At 54.2% G+C, this 19,359-nt stretch overlaps 2 protein-coding genes across 4 annotated transcripts; one reads left to right on the top strand and one right to left on the bottom strand.

Moving 5' to 3' along the window:
* The first annotated feature begins 1,137 nt into the window (after positions 1 to 1,137).
* On the top strand, positions 1,138 to 8,074 carry ENO3 (enolase 3). 3 transcript variants are annotated; one of them, XM_032137885.2, is made up of 12 exons: positions 1,138 to 1,635; positions 2,874 to 2,960; positions 3,867 to 3,962; positions 4,123 to 4,181; positions 4,339 to 4,408; positions 4,780 to 4,913; positions 6,142 to 6,364; positions 6,474 to 6,671; positions 6,888 to 7,089; positions 7,518 to 7,626; positions 7,776 to 7,834; positions 7,923 to 8,074. In XM_032137885.2, exons 1-12 carry the CDS (start codon positions 1,611 to 1,613, stop codon positions 7,990 to 7,992), a joined length of 1,332 nt encoding a protein of 443 aa, XP_031993776.1. In that variant the 5' UTR covers positions 1,138 to 1,610; the 3' UTR covers positions 7,993 to 8,074. The 3 variants fall into 3 exon arrangements, with proteins under 3 accessions (XP_031993776.1, XP_058287817.1, XP_031993777.1); XM_032137886.2 differs by lacking the exon at positions 1,138 to 1,635 and adding an exon at positions 2,102 to 2,226 and having other exon boundaries at positions 7,923 to 8,065; XM_058431834.1 differs by lacking the exon at positions 7,518 to 7,626 and having other exon boundaries at positions 7,923 to 8,022.
* Positions 8,075 to 10,110: 2,036 nt separating this feature from the next.
* On the bottom strand, positions 10,111 to 19,264 carry SPAG7 (sperm associated antigen 7). The gene is made up of 7 exons (XM_032137893.2): positions 19,117 to 19,264; positions 11,734 to 11,801; positions 11,406 to 11,494; positions 11,181 to 11,265; positions 10,969 to 11,058; positions 10,707 to 10,863; positions 10,111 to 10,590 (listed from the first exon to the last, which is right to left on the bottom strand). Exons 1-7 carry the CDS (start codon positions 19,199 to 19,201, stop codon positions 10,481 to 10,483), a joined length of 684 nt encoding a protein of 227 aa, XP_031993784.1. The 5' UTR covers positions 19,202 to 19,264; the 3' UTR covers positions 10,111 to 10,480.
* Positions 19,265 to 19,359: the final 95 nt, after the last annotated feature.

Consider the following 19,359-nt stretch of genomic DNA (forward strand, 5'->3'; position numbering starts at 1 on the left):
CTGCGCCTGCGCCTGCGCCGGGGCCGGGAGTGCATGGGGCGGTCGGGGCCGGAGCCGGCTGCACGGGAGCGCGCCCGGCCCGACCCTTGTGGACCCTCCGGGAAAGGAAGGCGGGCTGGGGACGTGTCTCCCGCCTGGCGGAAGGGGCGGGGGCGAAGCCGTGCGCGCTGCCGCCTCACCACCCTTGATTTTACTTATTCAAGAAATAAAGCAAAGAGGAGTTTGGCCAAATCCTCTAGTCGCTCTCATAGCTGAAGGCACCCACCGGGGCCACTTCTGTCCCCAGCGTCTTCCCGGGTCGTGCAGGTTGGGTTCACCAGGGCCCATTCTCAGTCTAGAGGATTGTCCCCTCTCTGGATCGGCTCTAGCCCAGGGCCTCACCCCACATCCCAGCCCCGCCCGCCCCGGGCAGGCAATGTCTGGATCACCGGCCGTGCCCCTTGGCCTGTGTCTGCAGAGGTCACTGAGCGCGGACACCCGCAGGGCTTAACAGGCGGGGCTATTTTTCGAGGCGGAAGAATACTCAAGTTGCAACAGTGGCAACTTTTTCAAGAAGGGGAAAGTCCCACTTCGGGCCCTTTGGGTTTCTTCGCAGTCAGATGTGCGCTCACCACCACTTGGGGAGGGCGGGGCGGCCGTGCGACGGCCGCGGTAAAGCGGCCTCCTCCGACCCGCCGCCGAGGGCTGGGCCGCTTCCGGAGCCTGGGCTAGGGGCGCGGGGTCACTGAGCGCGGCCCGGGCGGAAAGGGGCTTGGTTTTTTCTCTCCTCCCGAGCGCGGCGCGCATCCCTGGCGTCCACGCCGAACCCCACAGTCCCCGACGCCCCTCGAGCCTGTGTTCCTCGACAGCCGCGCGGCTGAGTCACTGGCGGGTTCGGGCGGGGCCGCACCCGGGCACGTGGCGGCGCTCCCCGCCCGCCATCTCCTGACCCCTGTCCCGCCGCACCCCTACCCCGGGGTGGAAAAATCCCGGGAGGAGCGGCCTGAGATGAGGGGGCGGGGCGAGAGGGGAGACGGGACGGGTGGCGGGGCAGGTGGCCTGGGGTGGGTGCTGGGAGGCCGCGCGGGCCGGCGGGGCGGGGAGCAGGGGTGGGGAGAGGGCGGCGGGGGTGAGTCACCGGGCGCGGGCTGCCCCGGCGCCGGCGGGAAGGGCTTCCGAGTCGGGCCGAGGCGCCCTGTGACCCCCGCCGGTCGGCTGGCGTGGTTGCAAAGGAGCTCCGGGCAGACCCCGCACTGGCCCCAGAGCCGGCAAAGTGGAGATCTCTACCGAGAGCAGAGATCCAACTCCCCGCAGTGCTACAAGCGGGGCGCCGGAAGAGCCCCAGGCGTGCAGAAGCTCACAAAAGGCCACCCGTCCTCGGTCCATTCATTTTTGTTCACTGTTGATTCAACCCCATTCATTGATGGGCTGGGGCCGTGCGCTGAGCGGCCACAGTCGATAGGGGAAAGGGGCTCTGACCGACAGTCCCCACGCCGGGCGACAAGTGCTGTCCCAGCGTTATCAGTCTGGCGCTGTGCCAGCCGAGAGGGCCCGTCTAAATTCGTCTCCTGTCCCCTAACTCATCCCCGCGCTGGCTGGCCTGGAGAGGGTAGGATGGGGCGGCGCCGAGAATGGCCGTTATGAGGACCCTAAGAGGTGAGACCCTCTCGCCTTCTGGGGTGGGGGGGTTCAATTTTAGACCTCAGAGCTTGCCCAGAAGTCCGGTCCCTTCCCCCAGTGAGGACAGAGGCCCGCCCAGCGATCTGAGCATGTGTGGACGTCAGTCCTGCAGACCCTCTTCCAGGCCCCCTCCCCAGCCTTGCAGGGCTCAGGTTACCCCTGGCCTTTCCTAAAGGTCACTCATTCCTCTTGACGTTTGCAAAAGGGGAATGTAATCCTGGGGTGGGGGGAGACCCCTCATCTGAAGCCCCTCCCCTGCTCCTCCCAAAGGGTGGAATTAAAACAGGGACTGTTACTGGGGGACAGAAAGAAAGTGGGGGATAGTAGTTGACCTTTGGTAAGGGGGCAGGTGTCCAGGGCCAGAGGCTTCTGCTTTAGGCTGTAGTGGGCACTTGGCTGCCAGCCCAGTGTGAAGGGGGGAGGATGGAGAGAGAGAGAGAGGCGGGGCTGGCTGGGGACCGAGTGGCTCAGGGATAAATGCGCAGCCTGAGAGGGGGTGAGCTGACACTGTCCTAGCTGCCACCTAGACTCGGAGCTCCATCCAAACCACCAGCGAAGACATCCCAGGTCGGGTGAATCTTCCAGCCCCGGGGGTGGAGGTAGTAAAGGGTGCACATGGTGTTGGCTTGGAGGAAGTGGGGGACATTTCTTCTTTTTTTCCTCCTGGGACTGGAGATGCTTGAAAAAGCTGGGGGGAAGGGGCGGCTGGAGCAAGCAGATGGGACAAACTCTGGGAACACGGAAGGATCTAGGGAAAGGAGGCTGTGAGGAGGGGCAGCAGGGATGGATAGAAACGGGCAGCTAGAGTTGGAACCTGATAGGGAATTGGGGGCCCAAGAAGATTTCGGAGCAGGAAAATGAGAACCAGAAAGGATTTGAAGGCCACCAGCCATGGAGAACAGACTGCTTGACCAGAGGGGTGGAAGGAGAAGGCCTAAGTGGAGGCTTGGGGGAGGTGGGGGCTTGGTGAGTGGTGGCATCCCAGGAGCTATAGATGAGAGGCCCCTGGATTCTTAGGATGGGAGGGTGGAATAAGAGCTGTTCTGAGTGGGGGAGGGGGCTGCGCCTGCCTCTTTGGTCTGTGACCTTTTTGTAGGGTATTTTTAGCTCCAGCACCTGCCTTCTTGGAGTGGGGAAGACTCTTAAAGGGCAAGGGATTTCTGGTTCCTTAAGAGATCAACTGTCTACACTCACTCACACCTCCTGTCCTACAGCCATGGCCATGCAGAAAATCTTTGCCCGGGAAATCTTGGACTCCAGGGGCAACCCCACAGTGGAGGTGGACCTGCACACAGCCAAGGGTAACACAAGGCCCATTGGATAGGCTCCCCTCAGAAGACCCCAACCCTTTGGACTTTGCCCCCCAATTCTGTACCATATCCTCTCCTTTTTCTTGGGTTCCGTTTCCCAGACTTCTTCCCAAACCCCCTTCTTCCAACGTGGAACTAGAGCTGGAAGCTGGGAGAAGCAGGAGTCTCTCTCTGCACCGCCTCCTGTCCCTGTCCCTGAGCTCAGAGAGGACACCTCAGCCCTTTGAGGGGTAGAGAGACTCCCTGTGAGGTCCTTTTTTTTTTTTTTTTTTTTGAGATGGAGTCTTGCCCTGTGGCCCGGGCTGGAGTGCAGTAGTGCAATCTCGGCTCACTGCAACCTCCGCCTCCTGGGTTTAAGTGATTCTTGTGCCTCAGCCTCCCAAATAGCTGGGATTATAGGCCTGTGCCATCACACCCAGCTAATTTTTTTTTTTTTTTTTTTTTGAGATGGAGTCTCACTCTGTTGCCCAGGCTGGAGTGCAGTGGCACAATCTTGGCTCACTGCAAGCTCCGCCTCCCGGGTTCACGCCATTCTCCTGCCTCAGCCTCCTGAGTAGCTGGGACTACAGGCGCCCGCCACCACGCCCGGCTAATTTTTTGTATTTTTAGTAGAGACGGGGTTTCACGATGTTAGCCAGAATGGTCTTGATCTCCTGACCTCGTGATCCGCCCGCCTCAGCCTCCCAAAGTGCTGGGATTACAGGCATGGGCCACCACGCCCAGCCTCAGCTGATTTTTATATTTTTAGTAGAGACGGTTTCACCATGTTAGCCAGGCTGGTCTTGAACTCCTGACCTCAAGTGATCCACCTGCCTAGGCCTCCCAAAGTGCTGGGATTACAGGCATGGGCCACTGCGCCCAGCCATCCCTGTGATCTTCCAATTCCTCCTGTCCCAGGCCGATTCCGAGCAGCTGTGCCCAGTGGGGCTTCCACAGGTATCTATGAAGCTCTGGAACTAAGAGATGGGGACAAAGGCCGCTACCTGGGGAAAGGTGAGGAGACACCAGTGCAGAAGGAGCCTGTGTGGGTGGCTTTAGGACATGGGTGCACAATGGGTAGAGGACTGGAACCCCCAAAGCTCTTGAGGAGCTGGGGTCCACAGAAAGAGGCCCAGTTGATTGAGATCCAAACTTCGTCCTCTGGCCTGTCTAGGAGTCCTGAAGGCTGTGGAGCACATCAACCAGACTCTGGGCCCTGCTCTGCTGCAAAAGGCAAGTGGGGAAGCCTGCTCCCTGCAGCCTCCTCCCCATGCCCCGCTCCCTCACTCCGGACAGGCCTCTCCCCATTTTCACTTATCCTTCCCCAGCATGTGCCCTGACTTCTGAGAAATCTGACCTCTGCTCTCCCTTCTCAAACTCACCTTTCCAGAAACTAAGTGTTGTGGATCAAGAAAAGGTTGACAAATTTATGATTGAGCTGGATGGGACCGAGAATAAGTGTGAGTGAAGGGCTAGCGGTGGGGAAGGGATGAGGTGTGGGAGAGATGGCGAGAGGCCATAGGGGTGAGGCCTGATGGGTTATTTCTGGGTCCCCCATTTTGGGTCACACCGCAGCTGGATGGATTTGTGTTCATTCCACAGGCATTTCCTATGCCTGCCTTCTGCCAGGCCTGGGACGGGCTGTGGACACAGACATGCAACTGACACATTCCCCCGGAGTGGGGGTTCCCAGGGCTATTCAGGCTGTTGGGGAGAGATCTGTTAACCAATTCTTCATGCTCAGTGGTTTGGAGCTCTGGCGTCTTCCTGGAGTAGCCACCCCAAACCCTGCAGAAGCTCTCATCCTTTCTTCCCGCTTGCCTCCTTCCAGCCAAGTTTGGGGCCAATGCCATCCTGGGCGTGTCCTTGGCCGTGTGTAAGGCGGGAGCAGCTGAGAAGGGGGTCCCCCTGTACCGCCACATCGCAGATCTCGCTGGGAACCCTGACCTCATACTCCCAGTGCCAGTGAGTGCAGCTACCCGCCCCCCCACCAGATCTCGCCTGGACAGAGCCAACCCCGCCCAGCCAGGGTTGCACGCCTGGAAAAATCCACCTTGCAGACCAGCTCCTAAGAAGCAGTTTCCTGAAACTGAATCTCTCCTGCTGTGGTCCCGCCCCTCCCTCTTTTCCACAATCCAAACCTTCCCTTAAGCCTCTATGTGCTTTCTTCCCTGCCATATAACCCAGTTCCTTCCCATTCCAATCCTAGGCTCCATAACTCCAGCCTCGTTCCATCCCCCGCACCCTACACCCAAATCATATTGAGAGTTTCTCTGAGGCAAAGATCTTGGCATTTCTTTGTATCTTCTTGAGTCCTTCTTAAACCAGTGCCCTCTTGATGAATGGAAACTCTTTGAATTTAATCTCAATAATAATGTTACCATTTCTTGTTACTTACTAGGAGAATTGCATAAGAGCATGGTCTCTAGAGATAAATTGCTGGGTTTGAATCCTGGCTCTGCCTGTTATTAGTTGTATGATTTTAGGCAAGTTCTTTAACTGCTCTGTCTCGGTTTCCCCATCTGCAAAATGGGGAGCAATAACGATACCGATGAATAGAGGTGTTTTGAAAATGAAATGGGCTAATACATATAAAGTACTTAGTGCCTGGCATGTAGTAAATGCTATATAAAAGTGTTAGCTATTATATACTAGGCACATGCTAAGAACTTTACATTCAATTTCTCTAATTTTCAGCAAAAGATCCTACAGGGAAGTAGGTGCTACCCCATTTTATAGAAATGAGGAAAGAGAGGCTGGGCGCGGTGGCTCACGCCTGTAATCCCAGCACTTTGGGAGGCCGAGGCGGGCAGATCACGAGGTCAGGAGTTCGAGACCAGCCTGACCAACATGGTGAAACCCCGTCTCTACTAAAAATACAAAAATTAGCCAGGCATGGTGGCGCCTGCCTATAGTCCCAGCTACTGGGGAGGCTAAGGCAGGAGAATCACTTGAACCCGGGAGGCAGAGGTTGCGCCATTGCACTCCAGCCTGGTGACAAAGCGAGACTCCGTCTCAAAAAAAAAAAAGAAAGAAAGAAATGAGGAAAGAGACTCTTGAGCAGAATTACTCACCCTAGACCACTGAGCTAGTAAGTAGGGAAGCCAGGTTTCCACCCCAACACCCCCCGCCCCCATCCCTTCTTGAGCCCTCATGCCCCGGCCCAGGTGCAGACACCCTCTCCCCATCTCAGGCCTTCAATGTGATCAACGGGGGCTCCCATGCTGGAAACAAGCTGGCCATGCAGGAGTTCATGATTCTGCCTGTGGGCGCCAGCTCCTTCAAGGAAGCCATGCGCATTGGTGCTGAGGTCTACCACCACCTCAAGGGGGTCATCAAAGCCAAGTATGGGAAGGATGCCACCAATGTGGGTGATGAAGGTGGCTTCGCACCCAACATCCTGGAGAACAATGAGGGTCAGTGCTGAGCACCCTGGGGGGCAGACCCCCTGGATCTCCACATGGGCAGGGGAGGCTGCAGACAAGGGGCACTGGAGTCTCAGGTCCTTTCTTGGTCCTCCCCCAGCCCTGGAGCTGCTGAAGACGGCCATCCAGGCAGCTGGTTACCCAGACAAGGTGGTGATCGGCATGGATGTGGCAGCATCTGAGTTCTATCGCAATGGGAAATACGATCTTGACTTCAAGTCGCCCGATGATCCCACACGGCACATCACTGGGGAGAAGCTCGGAGAGCTGTATAAGAGCTTTATCAAGAACTATCCTGGTGAGGCGTTCAGGTGTCCCAGTGTTCCTGCCCGAATCCCGTGCAGCTGCCTAATATACTGATTTCAGTGAGCTGCTTTGCCATCGACTTGCATCCTTCCAATCCTTAGCCCCATTGAAATCCCCATTTAAGCTCTTCTGCCCTGTCACCATTCCATGAGGCTCCTTCTGACCTCTAGCCCTGTCTCTGCCCTGTCTCTGCTCCGAACCCCACCAGTGGTCTCTATCGAGGACCCCTTTGACCAAGATGACTGGGCCACTTGGACCTCCTTCCTCTCGGGGGTGAACATCCAGATTGTGGGGGATGACTTGACAGTCACCAACCCCAAGAGGATTGCCCAGGCCGTTGAGAAGAAGGCCTGCAACTGTCTGTTGCTGAAGGTCAACCAGATCGGCTCGGTGACCGAATCGATCCAGGCGTGAGTGCCTCCTGACCCTGAGGCTCACCATAGCCTCCCTCTGCCCCAGCTCTGCCCACTCCAGCTACAGTCTCACCCACCAACTCCAAATTTACCTTTCCCCTGGCACCTGACCTACCCACACCTTGATCTCAAGGCTTTGACTAATCCTTGGTCTGACTCCAAGAGCTTTGCCACCGTGGCCCTGTCACGACCCCCCACCCCCAGCCCACACCATTCCTCTCTCAGATTCCGCTGTTCTCACCAGCATCTCAAGAGCCCGAAATCAAGATGAGAAGTCTTTTCCTCTCCTACTTCCCAGAGAACTTAGTCACTGCCCTCCCTGCAGAGTGCTTGCTACCCAAAACAGAAGGGAGAGGCCCCACCCAACCCCTGCTTTCCCACTGAGGAGGTTCTAGAAGGCCACATCAAATGCCCTCTCCACTCAGGTGCAAACTGGCTCAGTCTAATGGCTGGGGGGTGATGGTGAGCCACCGCTCTGGGGAGACTGAGGACACATTCATTGCTGACCTTGTGGTGGGGCTCTGCACAGGACAGGTACTTGTAGCTTCTCTCTACTGAGTGTCTCACCAAGTTTTCTTGGGGTCCCTGGACTCCTGCCCTTGAGGTTAATGCTCCCTTGGGGCCAGGTCCAACCCCTCCTCTCCAGCCTCACCCAACCCTCCAAATCCTTCTTCCCTCATCAGATCAAGACTGGCGCCCCCTGCCGCTCGGAGCGTCTGGCCAAATACAACCAACTCATGAGGTACAGCGGGAACAGTGGGCCTGGGCATTGGGGTGCTGGAGGCTGTTAGGTTGGAAGTTCAGCAGCCCTGACCTTGCCTGCCTTCTAGGATCGAGGAAGCTCTTGGGGACAAGGCAATCTTTGCTGGACGCAAGTTCCGTAACCCGAAGGCCAAGTGAGAAGCTGGAGGCTCCAGGACTCCACTGGACAGACCCAGGTCTTCCAGACCTGCTTCCTGAAATAAACACTGGTGCCAACCAAGACAGCTGTGTCCTTCTTTGTGGGAGCGAGGGGAGGGATGCTGGTTTCTGGGCTGAGCTGGGAAAGACAAGCGGTGGAGAGATGGGGGCAGGGAAGGGAGGCAAATAGATGTGTAACCTGCTAGGACAAAGAGGAGGTGAGGGACTCAGAGAGGAAGCTGGGTGGATCTAGAACAACAGAGGTGTTCACATTTCCAAAGGAGGTAGGGGAAGCAGATGCTACATAGTAAAATGAAACTGCAGAGTTGCCAATCGTGCCGGGCATGGTGGCGCTAGCCTGTAGTCCCAGATACCTGGGAGGCTGAGTTGAGAGGATTGCTTGAGCCCAGGAGGTTGAGGCTGCAGTACACTATGTTCGTACCACTGCACTCCAGCCTGGGCTGCGGAGCAAGACCCTGTCTCAAAGCAACAACAACAAAAAAAATGAAAACAAACAAAAAACTAAATAAAGAGTTTCAGAGGGAATAAGAAACCAGCTCCAGGAGAGGGGAGCAGGGTGGGGACTGGGGTCCTGCCACCACCATGAAGAGGAAGCTGGCTGTGAAGTAAATGGTTCTGCAGAGGATGCTAGAGTGAGGCTGCAGTCCTATGGAGGGCTTTGTGAGGATGAGAGTGATAATGACAGTGACTGCCTCTTCTATAGAACTTACAGGATCTTGGCAGGGCGCCGTGGCTCACGCCTGTAATCCCAGCACTTTGGGAGGCCGAGGCGGGCGGATCACCTGAGGTTGGGAGTTCCAAGACCAGCCTGACCAACATGGAGAAACCCCATCTCTACTAAAAAATACAAAATTAGCCAGGCGTGGTGGTGCATGCCTGTAATCCCAGTTACTCGGAGGCTGAGGCAGGAGAATCGCTTGAACTCGGGAGGTGGAGGTTGCAGTGAGCCGAGATCGTGCCATTGCACTCCAGCCTGGGCAACAAGAGCGAAATTCTGTCTCCAAAAAAAAAAGAACTTACAGGACCCGAAACTGTTCTAAATATTTGACATATATTGCCCTGTGCAATTGTTTAAACAACTCTGTCAGATAGCTGCCATAATTATCCTTATTTTATAGGTGAGGAAACCCGAGGCACAAAAGGTTAAATGCCTTACCCAAGGTAACGGTTGGCAGCTGGCAGGACTAGGATCCAAAGCCAAGGTATTTGACTCCAGCGATTCTACTCTTGTGTATTTATTTTGAGCCAGCTTCTTGATCTGTCACCCAGGCAGGAGTGCAGTGATGCGATCATAGTTCACTGTAGCCTCAAACTCTTGGGCTCAAGCAATCCTCTTGTCTCAGCCTGCAAAGTAGCTGGGACTACAGGTGCACACCACCAGGCATGGCTAATTTTTAAATTTTGTATATTTTATTTTCTTTTTGTAGAGAAGGTTTGTGACCTACACTGATCTCAAACTCCTGGAGTCAAGCGATTCTCCTGCCTTAGCCTCCCAAAGTGCTGGGATCGCAGGTGTGAGCCACTGCGCCCAGCCAATTTTTTAATTTCGTAGAGAGAACGTCTCACGATGTTGCCCAGGCTGATCTTGACCTCCTGGCCTCAAGTGATCCTCCAGCCTTGGCCTCCTAAAATGCTGGGATTACAGGTGTGAGCCACTGTGCCCAGCCCGATTGCACTCTTAAAATACAGCATCTTATAAAACCCTCTGGGCCGGGCACAGTGGCTCACTCTTGCAATCCCAGCACTTCGGGAGGCTGAGGCGGGCGGATCACCTGAGGTTGGGAGTTAGAGACCAGCCTGGCCAATACGGTGAAACCCCATCTCTACTAAACATACAAAAAATTACCCGGGTGTGGTGACACTTGCCTGTAATCCCAGCTACTCAGGAGGCTAAGGCAGGAGAATCACTTGAACCCTGGAGGCAGAGGTTGCAGTGAGCCGAGATGACACCACTGCACTCCAGCCTGGGCAACAGAGAAAGACTCCATCTCAAAACAAACAAACAAAAAACCTCTGATAGTTCCAACTGGCCACCTTTATTTAACCTATACAAACAGCAATTTTATGCTGTTCAACTGAAAATTATTCCCCTTCTTCTCTACCAGTGGTTGCAGGACCCACATTTCTGTGTATAAACAAACCAGGACATTGGGTTAAACAGTATTTATTGAATGTAAAGTACCCCAGCCCCATGGGGAAGAAAATTCCAAGAACGGAGAATAATACAGATTAAATACCCACCTGTGCATTCACACTCTCACACAAACACACACATACCACACACATATCCAAGCTCCAACAGTGACAAATCAAACACCTGTTTTCCCCCAGCCTGAGGGACAGCTGGTAGGAGGCGGTTCAGAGGCGGTTCAGAGGTGGGGCTCCAGGATGGGTTCTAATAGCAGCAGCCTTGTCCCTCCCTGCCCCCTGCCCTGCCCCAGGGGTCAAAGGGAGCTGGGCGGGGCGCCTAGGAGGTTGGTGGCAACTCTTCCCCACTCTGCCGCAGACGCTTCTTGGCTCTGATCTCATTCATAGCCTCTTCAATGGAGCGTGTGTCCCTCTTATTGGCCACAGGCACTAGGGGCAGAGAGGAGGGTAGGGAGGGCCTAGAAATCCGTACCTCAGCCTCCACTGCCCTCCCGCCACATCCTATGCTCCTCTCCCAGCCACCCCCAGCCGCACTGTGGCCTCACCACAGCCGTAGGTCTTATTGGCCTGTAGCATGTGGGCTGCGTCTTTGGCTGCTCCCTTGCCGATGAGGTGGCTGTACTTGTCCTTGTAGTCGCTGGCAGGGCTCACCACCACAGGCCCCTGCTGGGCTGCCTCCTCCTCTTGCCTCTGGGCCAGCTCCTAGGGTTGAAAGTGGGGGCACTGGTGCTCAGGGCCCCAGCCCAAACCCCCACCCCTCCCAGGTGGTGGGCTTTTGGGCCCCAAGGGCTGCCAAGCATAGCTCACCTTCAGCTTCCGCTTCTCCTCAGCCTTCTGGGGGTCCCATTCCTCTCCACGACGGTAGGAGTCTAGCTCTTCATCTGAGGGTGCAAACTCCTGGAGAAGAGCAGAATGACGGGGTCAGAGTCCACACAAATGTTTCATTTCATTCCTTGGTCGGGGACGGGGGATAAGGCTACAAAGGGGAGAGGAGAGAATGAGGAATTCAGGCCTTTTACCTTTTTGAAGATCATAACATAGCGACAGTCATCATCTTCCCCAAAGGAGAAGGATGTCAGGCCAGCCACTTCCACCACATCGTGTCTGGGATGGGATGGCAGAAGGGAAAGAGTATCTTGAGCCAGGAGTGGGCCTGGTGCCCTCCTCTGGAGGAGCTCCCTGCTGGCCCTTTCATGCCCCGCTAGCCACCCATTTCCTTCCTCCCCCAGCCCAGAGACACTCACAGTATGCTCCTCTCGATCTTGTTCATTGGCTGAAACTTTTTCTTGATCTGCCCACTGTCTTGAATGAAATCTGACACCTCCTTCTCCATCTTGGGAGAGGAGAAAGGAAGCAGATATGAGACAATGGCTCCACCCAAGTACCCTTCTCCCCAGCTGAGCCCGCGGCCCTTCTATGCCTCCCCAGCACCCTCCCCAGCCTCCATGCCACTGGCTTCCAGGCGTCACCTCTCTCAAGACATTTTCAGCAAAACTGAGTCCTCAACCTTCCAATTTTAACTTATTAGAAGCCCTTCCTGAGTCTGCCTTTGATCACTCCAGTTGTTCTCACCCTTTTACGAAACTCCACTTTCTGTTGTTTCTCTTGCTCTTGTAGTTTCTTCAGGCGGGCGGCCTGTTCTGGGGGTGAGAAATGGCAGCATGAAGCCAGGGCTGGAAGCATGGGTGGGAAAGGTTTCTAAGGCTTCAAAGTGAAGTGTGGTATCCACTGGGAGGTGTCAGGCTGGGAAGGTAGGATTAGCGTTTATTCATCAAGCATTTATTGATGTTTATTCTATCTAATAGTCCCCCTTATCCACGGGGGTTCATTCCAAGACCCTCAGTGGATGCCTGAAATTGTGGATAGTACTGACCCCTATATATACTATGTCTTTTTCTATACATACATGCCTATGATAAAGTTTAATTTATAAATTAGGCACAGTAAGAGATTAAGAATAATAGGCCAGGCATGGTGGCTCACGCCTATATCCCAGCACTTTGGGAGGCCGAGGCAGACGGATCACCTGGGGTCAGGAGTTCGAGACCAGCCTGGTCAACATGGTGAAACCCCATCTCTACTAAAGATACAAAAATTAGCCGGGTGTGGGGTGGGCGCCTGTAATTCCAGCTACTGGGGAGGCTGAGGCAGGAGAATCGCTTGAACATGGGAGGCAGAGGTGGCAGTAAGCTGAGATCGCGCCATTGCACTCCAGCCTGGGCAACAAGAGTGAACTCTGTCTCAAAAAAAAAAAAAAAAGAGATGGCCGGGCGCGGTGGCTCACGCCTGTAATCCCAGCACTTTGGGACGCCGAGGCAGGTGGATCACGAGGTCAGGAGATCGAGACCATCCTGGCTAACATGGTGAAACCGTGTCTCTACTAAAAAAAAAAAATACAAAAAATTAGCCGGGCATGGTGGTGGGTGCCTGTAGTCCCAGCTACTCGGGAGGCTGAGGCAGGAGAATGGCGTGAACCTAGGAGGTGGAGCTTGTAGTGGGTAGAGATGGTGCCACTGCACTCCAGCCTGGGCGACAGAGCAAGACTCCGTCTCAAAAAAAAAAAAAAAAAGAGCTTAAGAATAACAATAATACAATAGAACAATTATAACAACGTACTAAAATAAAAGTTTGTGGCTGTGCTCTCTCTCTCAAAATATCTCATTGTATATAACAGTTCTGGACTGCAGCTAACTAAAACCTTGGCAAGCAAAACCTTGGATAAGGGAGAAGCAGGGACTACTGTATCTGGCACCAGGTGGGACCCTGAAGTACTGAGATGATTAAGACACAATGTGGCCCTTCAAGAGCTCGCAGTTTAGTGGGAGTGACAAAGATCAGAAAAGGGCTTAACCCCCTTTTCCAGCTCCACTGGGGAAACCAATTAACAAACATCTATCTATTTATTTATTTATTTATTTTTGAGACGGAGTCTCGCTCTGTCACCCAGGCTGGAGTGCAGTGGCATGATCTCAGCTCACTGTAAACTCCATCTCCCGGGTTCAAGCAATTCTCCTGCCTCAGCCTCCCAAGTAGCTGGGATTACAGGCATGCGCCATCACACCCAGCTAATTTTTGTATTTTTAGTAGAGATGGGGTTTCACCATGTTGGCCAGGCTAGTCTTGAACTCCTGAGCTCAAGTTATCTGCCCGCCTCACCCTCCCAAAGTGCTGGAATTATAGGCATGAGCCACCGCGCCCGGCCTATTTATTTATTTTTGGGACAGGATATCACTTTATTGCCTAGGCTGGAGTGCAGTGGCACAATCACAGCTCACTGCAGCCTTGACCTCCCTGGCTCAAGGGATCCTCCTACCTTAGCTTCTCAAGTAGCTGGGACCACAGATGTGTGCCACCATGCTCAGCTACTTTTTAAAAAATAATTAAAAGTATTTGTGAGATGAGGTCTATGTTGCCCAGGATGTTATTTTATTTTTATTTTTATTTTTTTTTGAGACGGAGTCTCACTCTGTCACCCAGGCTGGAGTGCAATGGCGTGGTCTTGGTTTACTGCAACCTCCGCCTTCCGGGTTCAAGAGATTATCCCGCCTCAGCCTCCTGAGTAGCTGGGACTACAGGCATGTGGCACCATACCCAGCTAATTTTTGTATTTTTAGTAGAGACGGGGTTTCACTATGTTGGTCAAGTTGGTCTCGAACTCCTGACCTCATGATCCGCCCGCCTCAGCCTCCCAAAGTGCTAGGATTATAAGTATGGGCCCAGGCTGGTCTCGAACTCGGCTTCAAATAACCCTCCCACCTGGGCCTCTCAAATTGTTTGAGAGGCTTGAGCCTCTGCACCCAGCCTTGGCTAATTTTTTTTTTTTTTTAAGTTTTCTGTTAAGATGGGGTCTCAGTTTGTTGCCCATCCTGGTCTCCAGTTGGCCTCAAGCAATCCTCCCACCTTGACCTTCCAAAGTGCTGGGATTATAGGTGTGAGCCACCATGCCTGGAGTATAGTTAGTTCTTTGTACATTGTGGGCATTAAATAAATGTTTGGGCTGAGCATGGTGGCTTACGTGTGTAATCCCAGCACTTTGGAAGGCCAAGATGGGAGGGCTGCTTGAGGCCAGGAGTTCGAGACCAGTGTGGGCAATATAGTGAGACCCTGTCTGTACAAAAAATAATTAGTCAGGCATGGTGATGCATGCCTGTAGTCCCAGCTACTCGGGAGGCTGAGGTAGGAAGATAACTTGAGCCTAAGAGGTCTAGGTGACAGAGCAAGACCCTGTCAAAAACAAAAACAAAAACAAAAACAAAAACAAACCATAATGCATCTGGGAAGGTGAGGAAAACAGACTAAGACCCTGGCCTCAAAGAGTCTATCATCTCTTTGTTTACACAGGAAAGGGGAATTTTTTTTTTTTTTTTTGAGACGGAATCTCACTTTGTCGCCCAGGCTGGAGTGCAGTGGCACAATCTTGGCTCACTGCAATCTCTGCCTCCTGGGTTCAAGCGATTCTTCTGCCTCAGCCTCCCGAGTAGCTGGGACTACAGGCACGCGCCACCAGGCCCAGCTAATTTTTGTATTTTTAGTAGAGATTGGGTTTCACCATATTGGCCAGGCTGGTCTCGAACTCCTGACCTTGTGATCCACCCGCCTCGGCCTCCCAAAGTGCCAGGATTACAGGCTTGAGCCACCGCGCGCAGCTGAAAAGGGGAAATTATTTAACTTCCTATATTTTGTAAAATCCCCCACTTTCCGCTTATAGACAGGATGAAGCCGAAATAGATAATCTGACACCCTTCTCCTTTGGGAGTGTAGGTGTCCAAGGTTAGCTGTGGAGGGTCTTTGTTTTCTGAACTCTTGGGCTCAAGATATCTGCCTGCCTCTTGCCTGAAGATGCCTGAGACCCCATCTTTACAGAAAACTTAAAAAAAAAAAAAATTAGCTAGGTCTGGGTGCAGAGGCTCAAGCTTCTCAAGCAATTTGAGAGGCCGAGGTGGGAGGATCACTTGAGGCTGGGAGTTCAAGACCAGACTCCCAAAGTGCTGGGATTTCAGCTGTGAGTCCCCTCACCTGGCTAAGGGTCTTATTTAACCTTCTTCCTTTTCCTTAGATCCTGCCTCTGCGCCAGATCCCCTCTGCCTCTGGAGGAGGAGGAAGAATTTCTAACCCGGGCCCTCCACGCTTGCCTGTCTTCCCCACGATGTGATTTTACTACCTCTAGAGATTTGGGTGCATGCTTCTTCCTATTCCTGCTCCTCAGCCTGAAATTTTTTTCTCTTGCCATTTCAAATCCTTTATATCTTTTTTTTTTTTTGAGACGGAGTCTCGCTCTGTCACCCAGGCTGGAGTGCGGTGGCGCAATCTCCGCTCACTGTAAGCTCCACCTCCTGGGCTCACGCCATTCTCCTGCCTCAGCCTCCGGAGTAGCTGGGACTACAGGCGCCCGCCACCATGCCCGGAGAATTTTTTGTATTTTTAGTGGAGACAGGGTTTCTCCGTGTTAGCCAGGATGGTCTCGATCTCCTGACCTCGGGATCCACCCGCCTCGGCCTCCCAGAGTGCTGGGATTACAGGCATGAGCCACCGCGCTCGGCCAAATCCTTTACATCTTTAAGGCCTCCTTCTTCCCCAGGATCTGAATCCTCTCCAGCTGCACTGAACCTCTCCCCATCATTTATTTATTTGTTTATTTATTTCGAGACAGAGTCTCGCTCTGTGCCCAGGCTGGAGTGCAGTGGCGCGATCTCGGCTCACTGCAACCTCTGTCTCCCAGGTTCCAGTGATTCTCATGCCTCAGCCTCCTGAGTAGCTGGGATTACAGGTGTGAACCACCACACCCGGCTAATTTTTTTTTTTTTTTTGAGACGGCGTCTTGCTCTGTCGCCCAGACTGGAGTGCAGTGGCGCAATCTCGGCTCACTGCAAGCTCCGCCTCCCGGGTTCATGCCATTCTCCTGCCTCAGCCTCTCCCAGTAGCTGGGACTACAGGCGCCCGCCACCACGCCCGGCTAATTTTTTGTATTTTTAGTAGAGACGGGGTTTCACCGTGGTCTCGATCTCCTGACCTCGTGATCCGCCCGCCTCGGCCTCCCAAAGTGCTGGGATTACAAGCGTGAGCCACCGCGCCCGGCCTTTTTTTGTATTTTTAGTAGAGACGGGGTTTCACCGCGGCCTCGATCTCCTGACCTCGTGATCCGCCCGCCTCGGCCTCCCAAAGTGCTGGGATTACAAGCGTGAGCCACCGTGCCCGGCCTCTTTTTCTTTTTTTGAGATGGAGTTTCGCTCTCTTTGCCTAGGCTGGAGTGCAATGGCACAATCTTGGCTCACTGCAACCTCTGCCTCCCGGGTTCAAGTGATTCTCCTGCCTCAGCCTCCCGAGTAGCTGGGATCACAGGCATGTGCCACCACACCTGGCTAATTTTTTATTTTTAGTAGAGATGGGCTTTCTTCTCCATGTTGGTCAAGCTGGTCTCGAACTCCCGACCTCAGGTGGTCCGCCCGCCTCAGCCTCCCAAAGTGTTGGGATTACAGGCGTGAGCCACCACGCCCGCCCATTTTTTTGTATTTTTCGTAGAGACGATGTTTCACCATGTTGGCCAGGCTGGTCTTGAACTCCTGACCTCAAGTGATCTGCCCACCTCAGCCTCCGAAAGTGCTGGGATTATAGGCATGAGCCCTCTCCCCATTTTTCAAATAACTCCATGCCTTTGCACACGTTGTTCCTCTGCTTGGAATGCTTTTCCATCTCTTGCAAACATGGAGATCTACCGTGAGTCAGAGTAACTTCTTCCCCTGGGCTCCAAGCTCCTTTGGCTCAGACACCCAGCATAGCATAGACAGAGAACTAACATATCATAACTTTTTTTGTCTCCTTCAGCATAGTATGAACTCCTGGAGGGCAGGGACCCTGTTCATCTACTGTTCAGTTATCCTCTGGAGCCCCAGGGCCTGACAGCCTAGGAGCTCTCATCCCTCTGTCCTCACTGACCATCAGCGCATTTCATTTTCTGTTGTTGGAAACAGAGACTCAACTTCATCGCCCAAACTGGAGTGCAGTGGTGCAATCACCTCTCACTGCAGCTTCAACCTCCCAGGCTCAAGCGATTCTCCCACCTCAGCCTCCCGAGAATTAGGACCACAGGAGCGCGCCACCAAGCCCAGCTAACATGTATTTATTTATGAGACGGAGTCTCGCTCTGTCGCCAGGCTGGAGCGCAGTGGCGCGACCTCGGCTCACTGCAACCTCCGCCGCCCAATTCAACCCATTCTCCTGCCTCAGCCTCCTGAGTAGCTGGGATTACAGGCGCGCGCCACCTCGCCCAGCTGATTTTCCTATTTTTAGTAGAGACGGGGTTTCACCATGTTGGCCAGGATGGTCTCGATCTCTTGACCTCGTGATCTGCCTGCCTTGGCCTCCCAAAGTTTTGGGATTATAGGCGTGAGCCACAGCGCCCAGCCAATTTTTGTATTTGTTGTAGAGACGGAGTTTCTCCATGTTGCCCAGACTGGTCTTGAACTCCTGGGCTCAAGCGATCCGTCCGCCGCGGCCTCCCAAGTGGTGGTATTACAGGTGTGAGCTACAAGGCCGGGCCCCACTGACTGTTCTTTAACTGGTTTTTGAGTCTTCTCTGCATCTAGAGAAGTGGCACAAGATTATGGTCAAGAACATAGGCTTCGAGCCCAGTCATACCTGGGTTTGAAACTCTGCCACTTACCAAACTAACCATGTGACCTCAGGCGAGTGACTCACTTAAGTTTCCTAGTCTGTCAATGCCGGGTGATCCCCCACTTAGACAGTCATCGGAGCATTAAAGAATTCCAGTTCCCCATCCCATCATGCTTCCTCCTTCCTCAGAGATTTCAAATAGACTCTTCTGCCTGTAACGCTTTGCTTCTCTCTCTCATTTACGGAATTACCTGTTCTGATCTCGGCTCACTGCAGATTGGGGGAGAACCTCAGGTGGCCGCTCTCACAGTTATTTTTCTCTCAGAGCACTTATCAAGTTGGTTATTAAACTTCCGTGTGATCACTGCATCAATGAGCGCCCCAGCCCAGGACTGTGGCCTCCCTGAGGGGTACCCCTGGCCCCTAACGGTTGTTCAGGAAATAAGGGGACGAAGCGTAGGCATCCAGCGGCCCTTGAATACTTGGAAGGCGTCCTGCCTGCCCTGGTCCCCCTGGGGCACGTGGGGAGCCGGGACAGGGCTCGTCCGTGGTCAAGGTCCGCAGGTTTGGGATCATCCCAAGCCGCAACACGAGCAGCCCCGGGGAGGCTCCCACCGCCCTGCTGGGTCGCGCCCTATGCAGGCTGCCGAACTCCAGCCCACCCGCAGGGAAGCTACTCCGAGAACGCAGGCGGAGACAGTGGCCAATCGGACCCGGCGGGTATTCTCATCCCTCCAATCAACACTACGATCCGCCCGGGCAGCTCGGGAATTTAAGGCTACAGATGGGAAAAAGGTTGTCGGAGGGAGACAGAAGGGACTGGGTTAAATCAAGCAGGAGGGGCAGGAACACACAGAGGACCCAGCAACCAATGGGAGTTCTGAGGCTGGGGTGGTTCAGAAGGAAGGTCGAACAGGCCTGAGGAGGCAGAGCTTTTAAGTTGAGACAGCCAATAGAGATGAAGGCACAGTAGATGGGCGTGTCCTAAATCCAATCGAAATAGAGCTAAAGGTGGGCGGGGCAGTAATGCGGCAGGTTGGAGGAACCCTACCAATCAGACCAGGTCAGCAGCGGACAGGCGGGCCGACCGGCTAATGGGAAACAAGGACTGCGGAAGGCCAGGGTCGGGAGAAGCAGCAGGAGGCTGGCGCTATCTTTCAGATAGCCAATCACTGTGCGCTAAGAACAACGGGCGTGTCAGCAGCCCTTTTAGGGACTCTGAGGGTCTCGGAAGGGGCCTGTGAGGGGTCTTTCAAGGTTGAGGAGGCGGCATCGTCCAAAGAGGGAAAAGTGCGGTCCCGAGAACCGGGCGAAGGAAGGCGGTTGTGAATTTGGGATCCTCACCTCGGGCCTTGCGCCGAGTCTCCTGGTCACCGAGGCTGGGTGGCTTCTCCATGGAGCTCAGGATGGAGCCCAGTAGGTCCGCCATCTTGGGAGTGACTGAGAGGGGGGCGGTGCGTCTTAAAGGGAAGGGCGGAATGCCTTTAAGGCCGGAAACACGTCGGAGGCGGAAAACCCCGAGCCCGCCTGGCCTGGGCGCAGATCCCAGGCCCGCGGCGCGTGGCAGCCTCCAGCTGGCCGAGGCCC

The sequence above is a fragment of the Hylobates moloch genome, unplaced genomic scaffold (assembly GCF_009828535.3).
Source record: "Hylobates moloch isolate HMO894 unplaced genomic scaffold, HMol_V3 SCAFFOLD_19, whole genome shotgun sequence".
NCBI classification, from domain to species: domain Eukaryota; kingdom Metazoa; phylum Chordata; class Mammalia; order Primates; family Hylobatidae; genus Hylobates; species Hylobates moloch.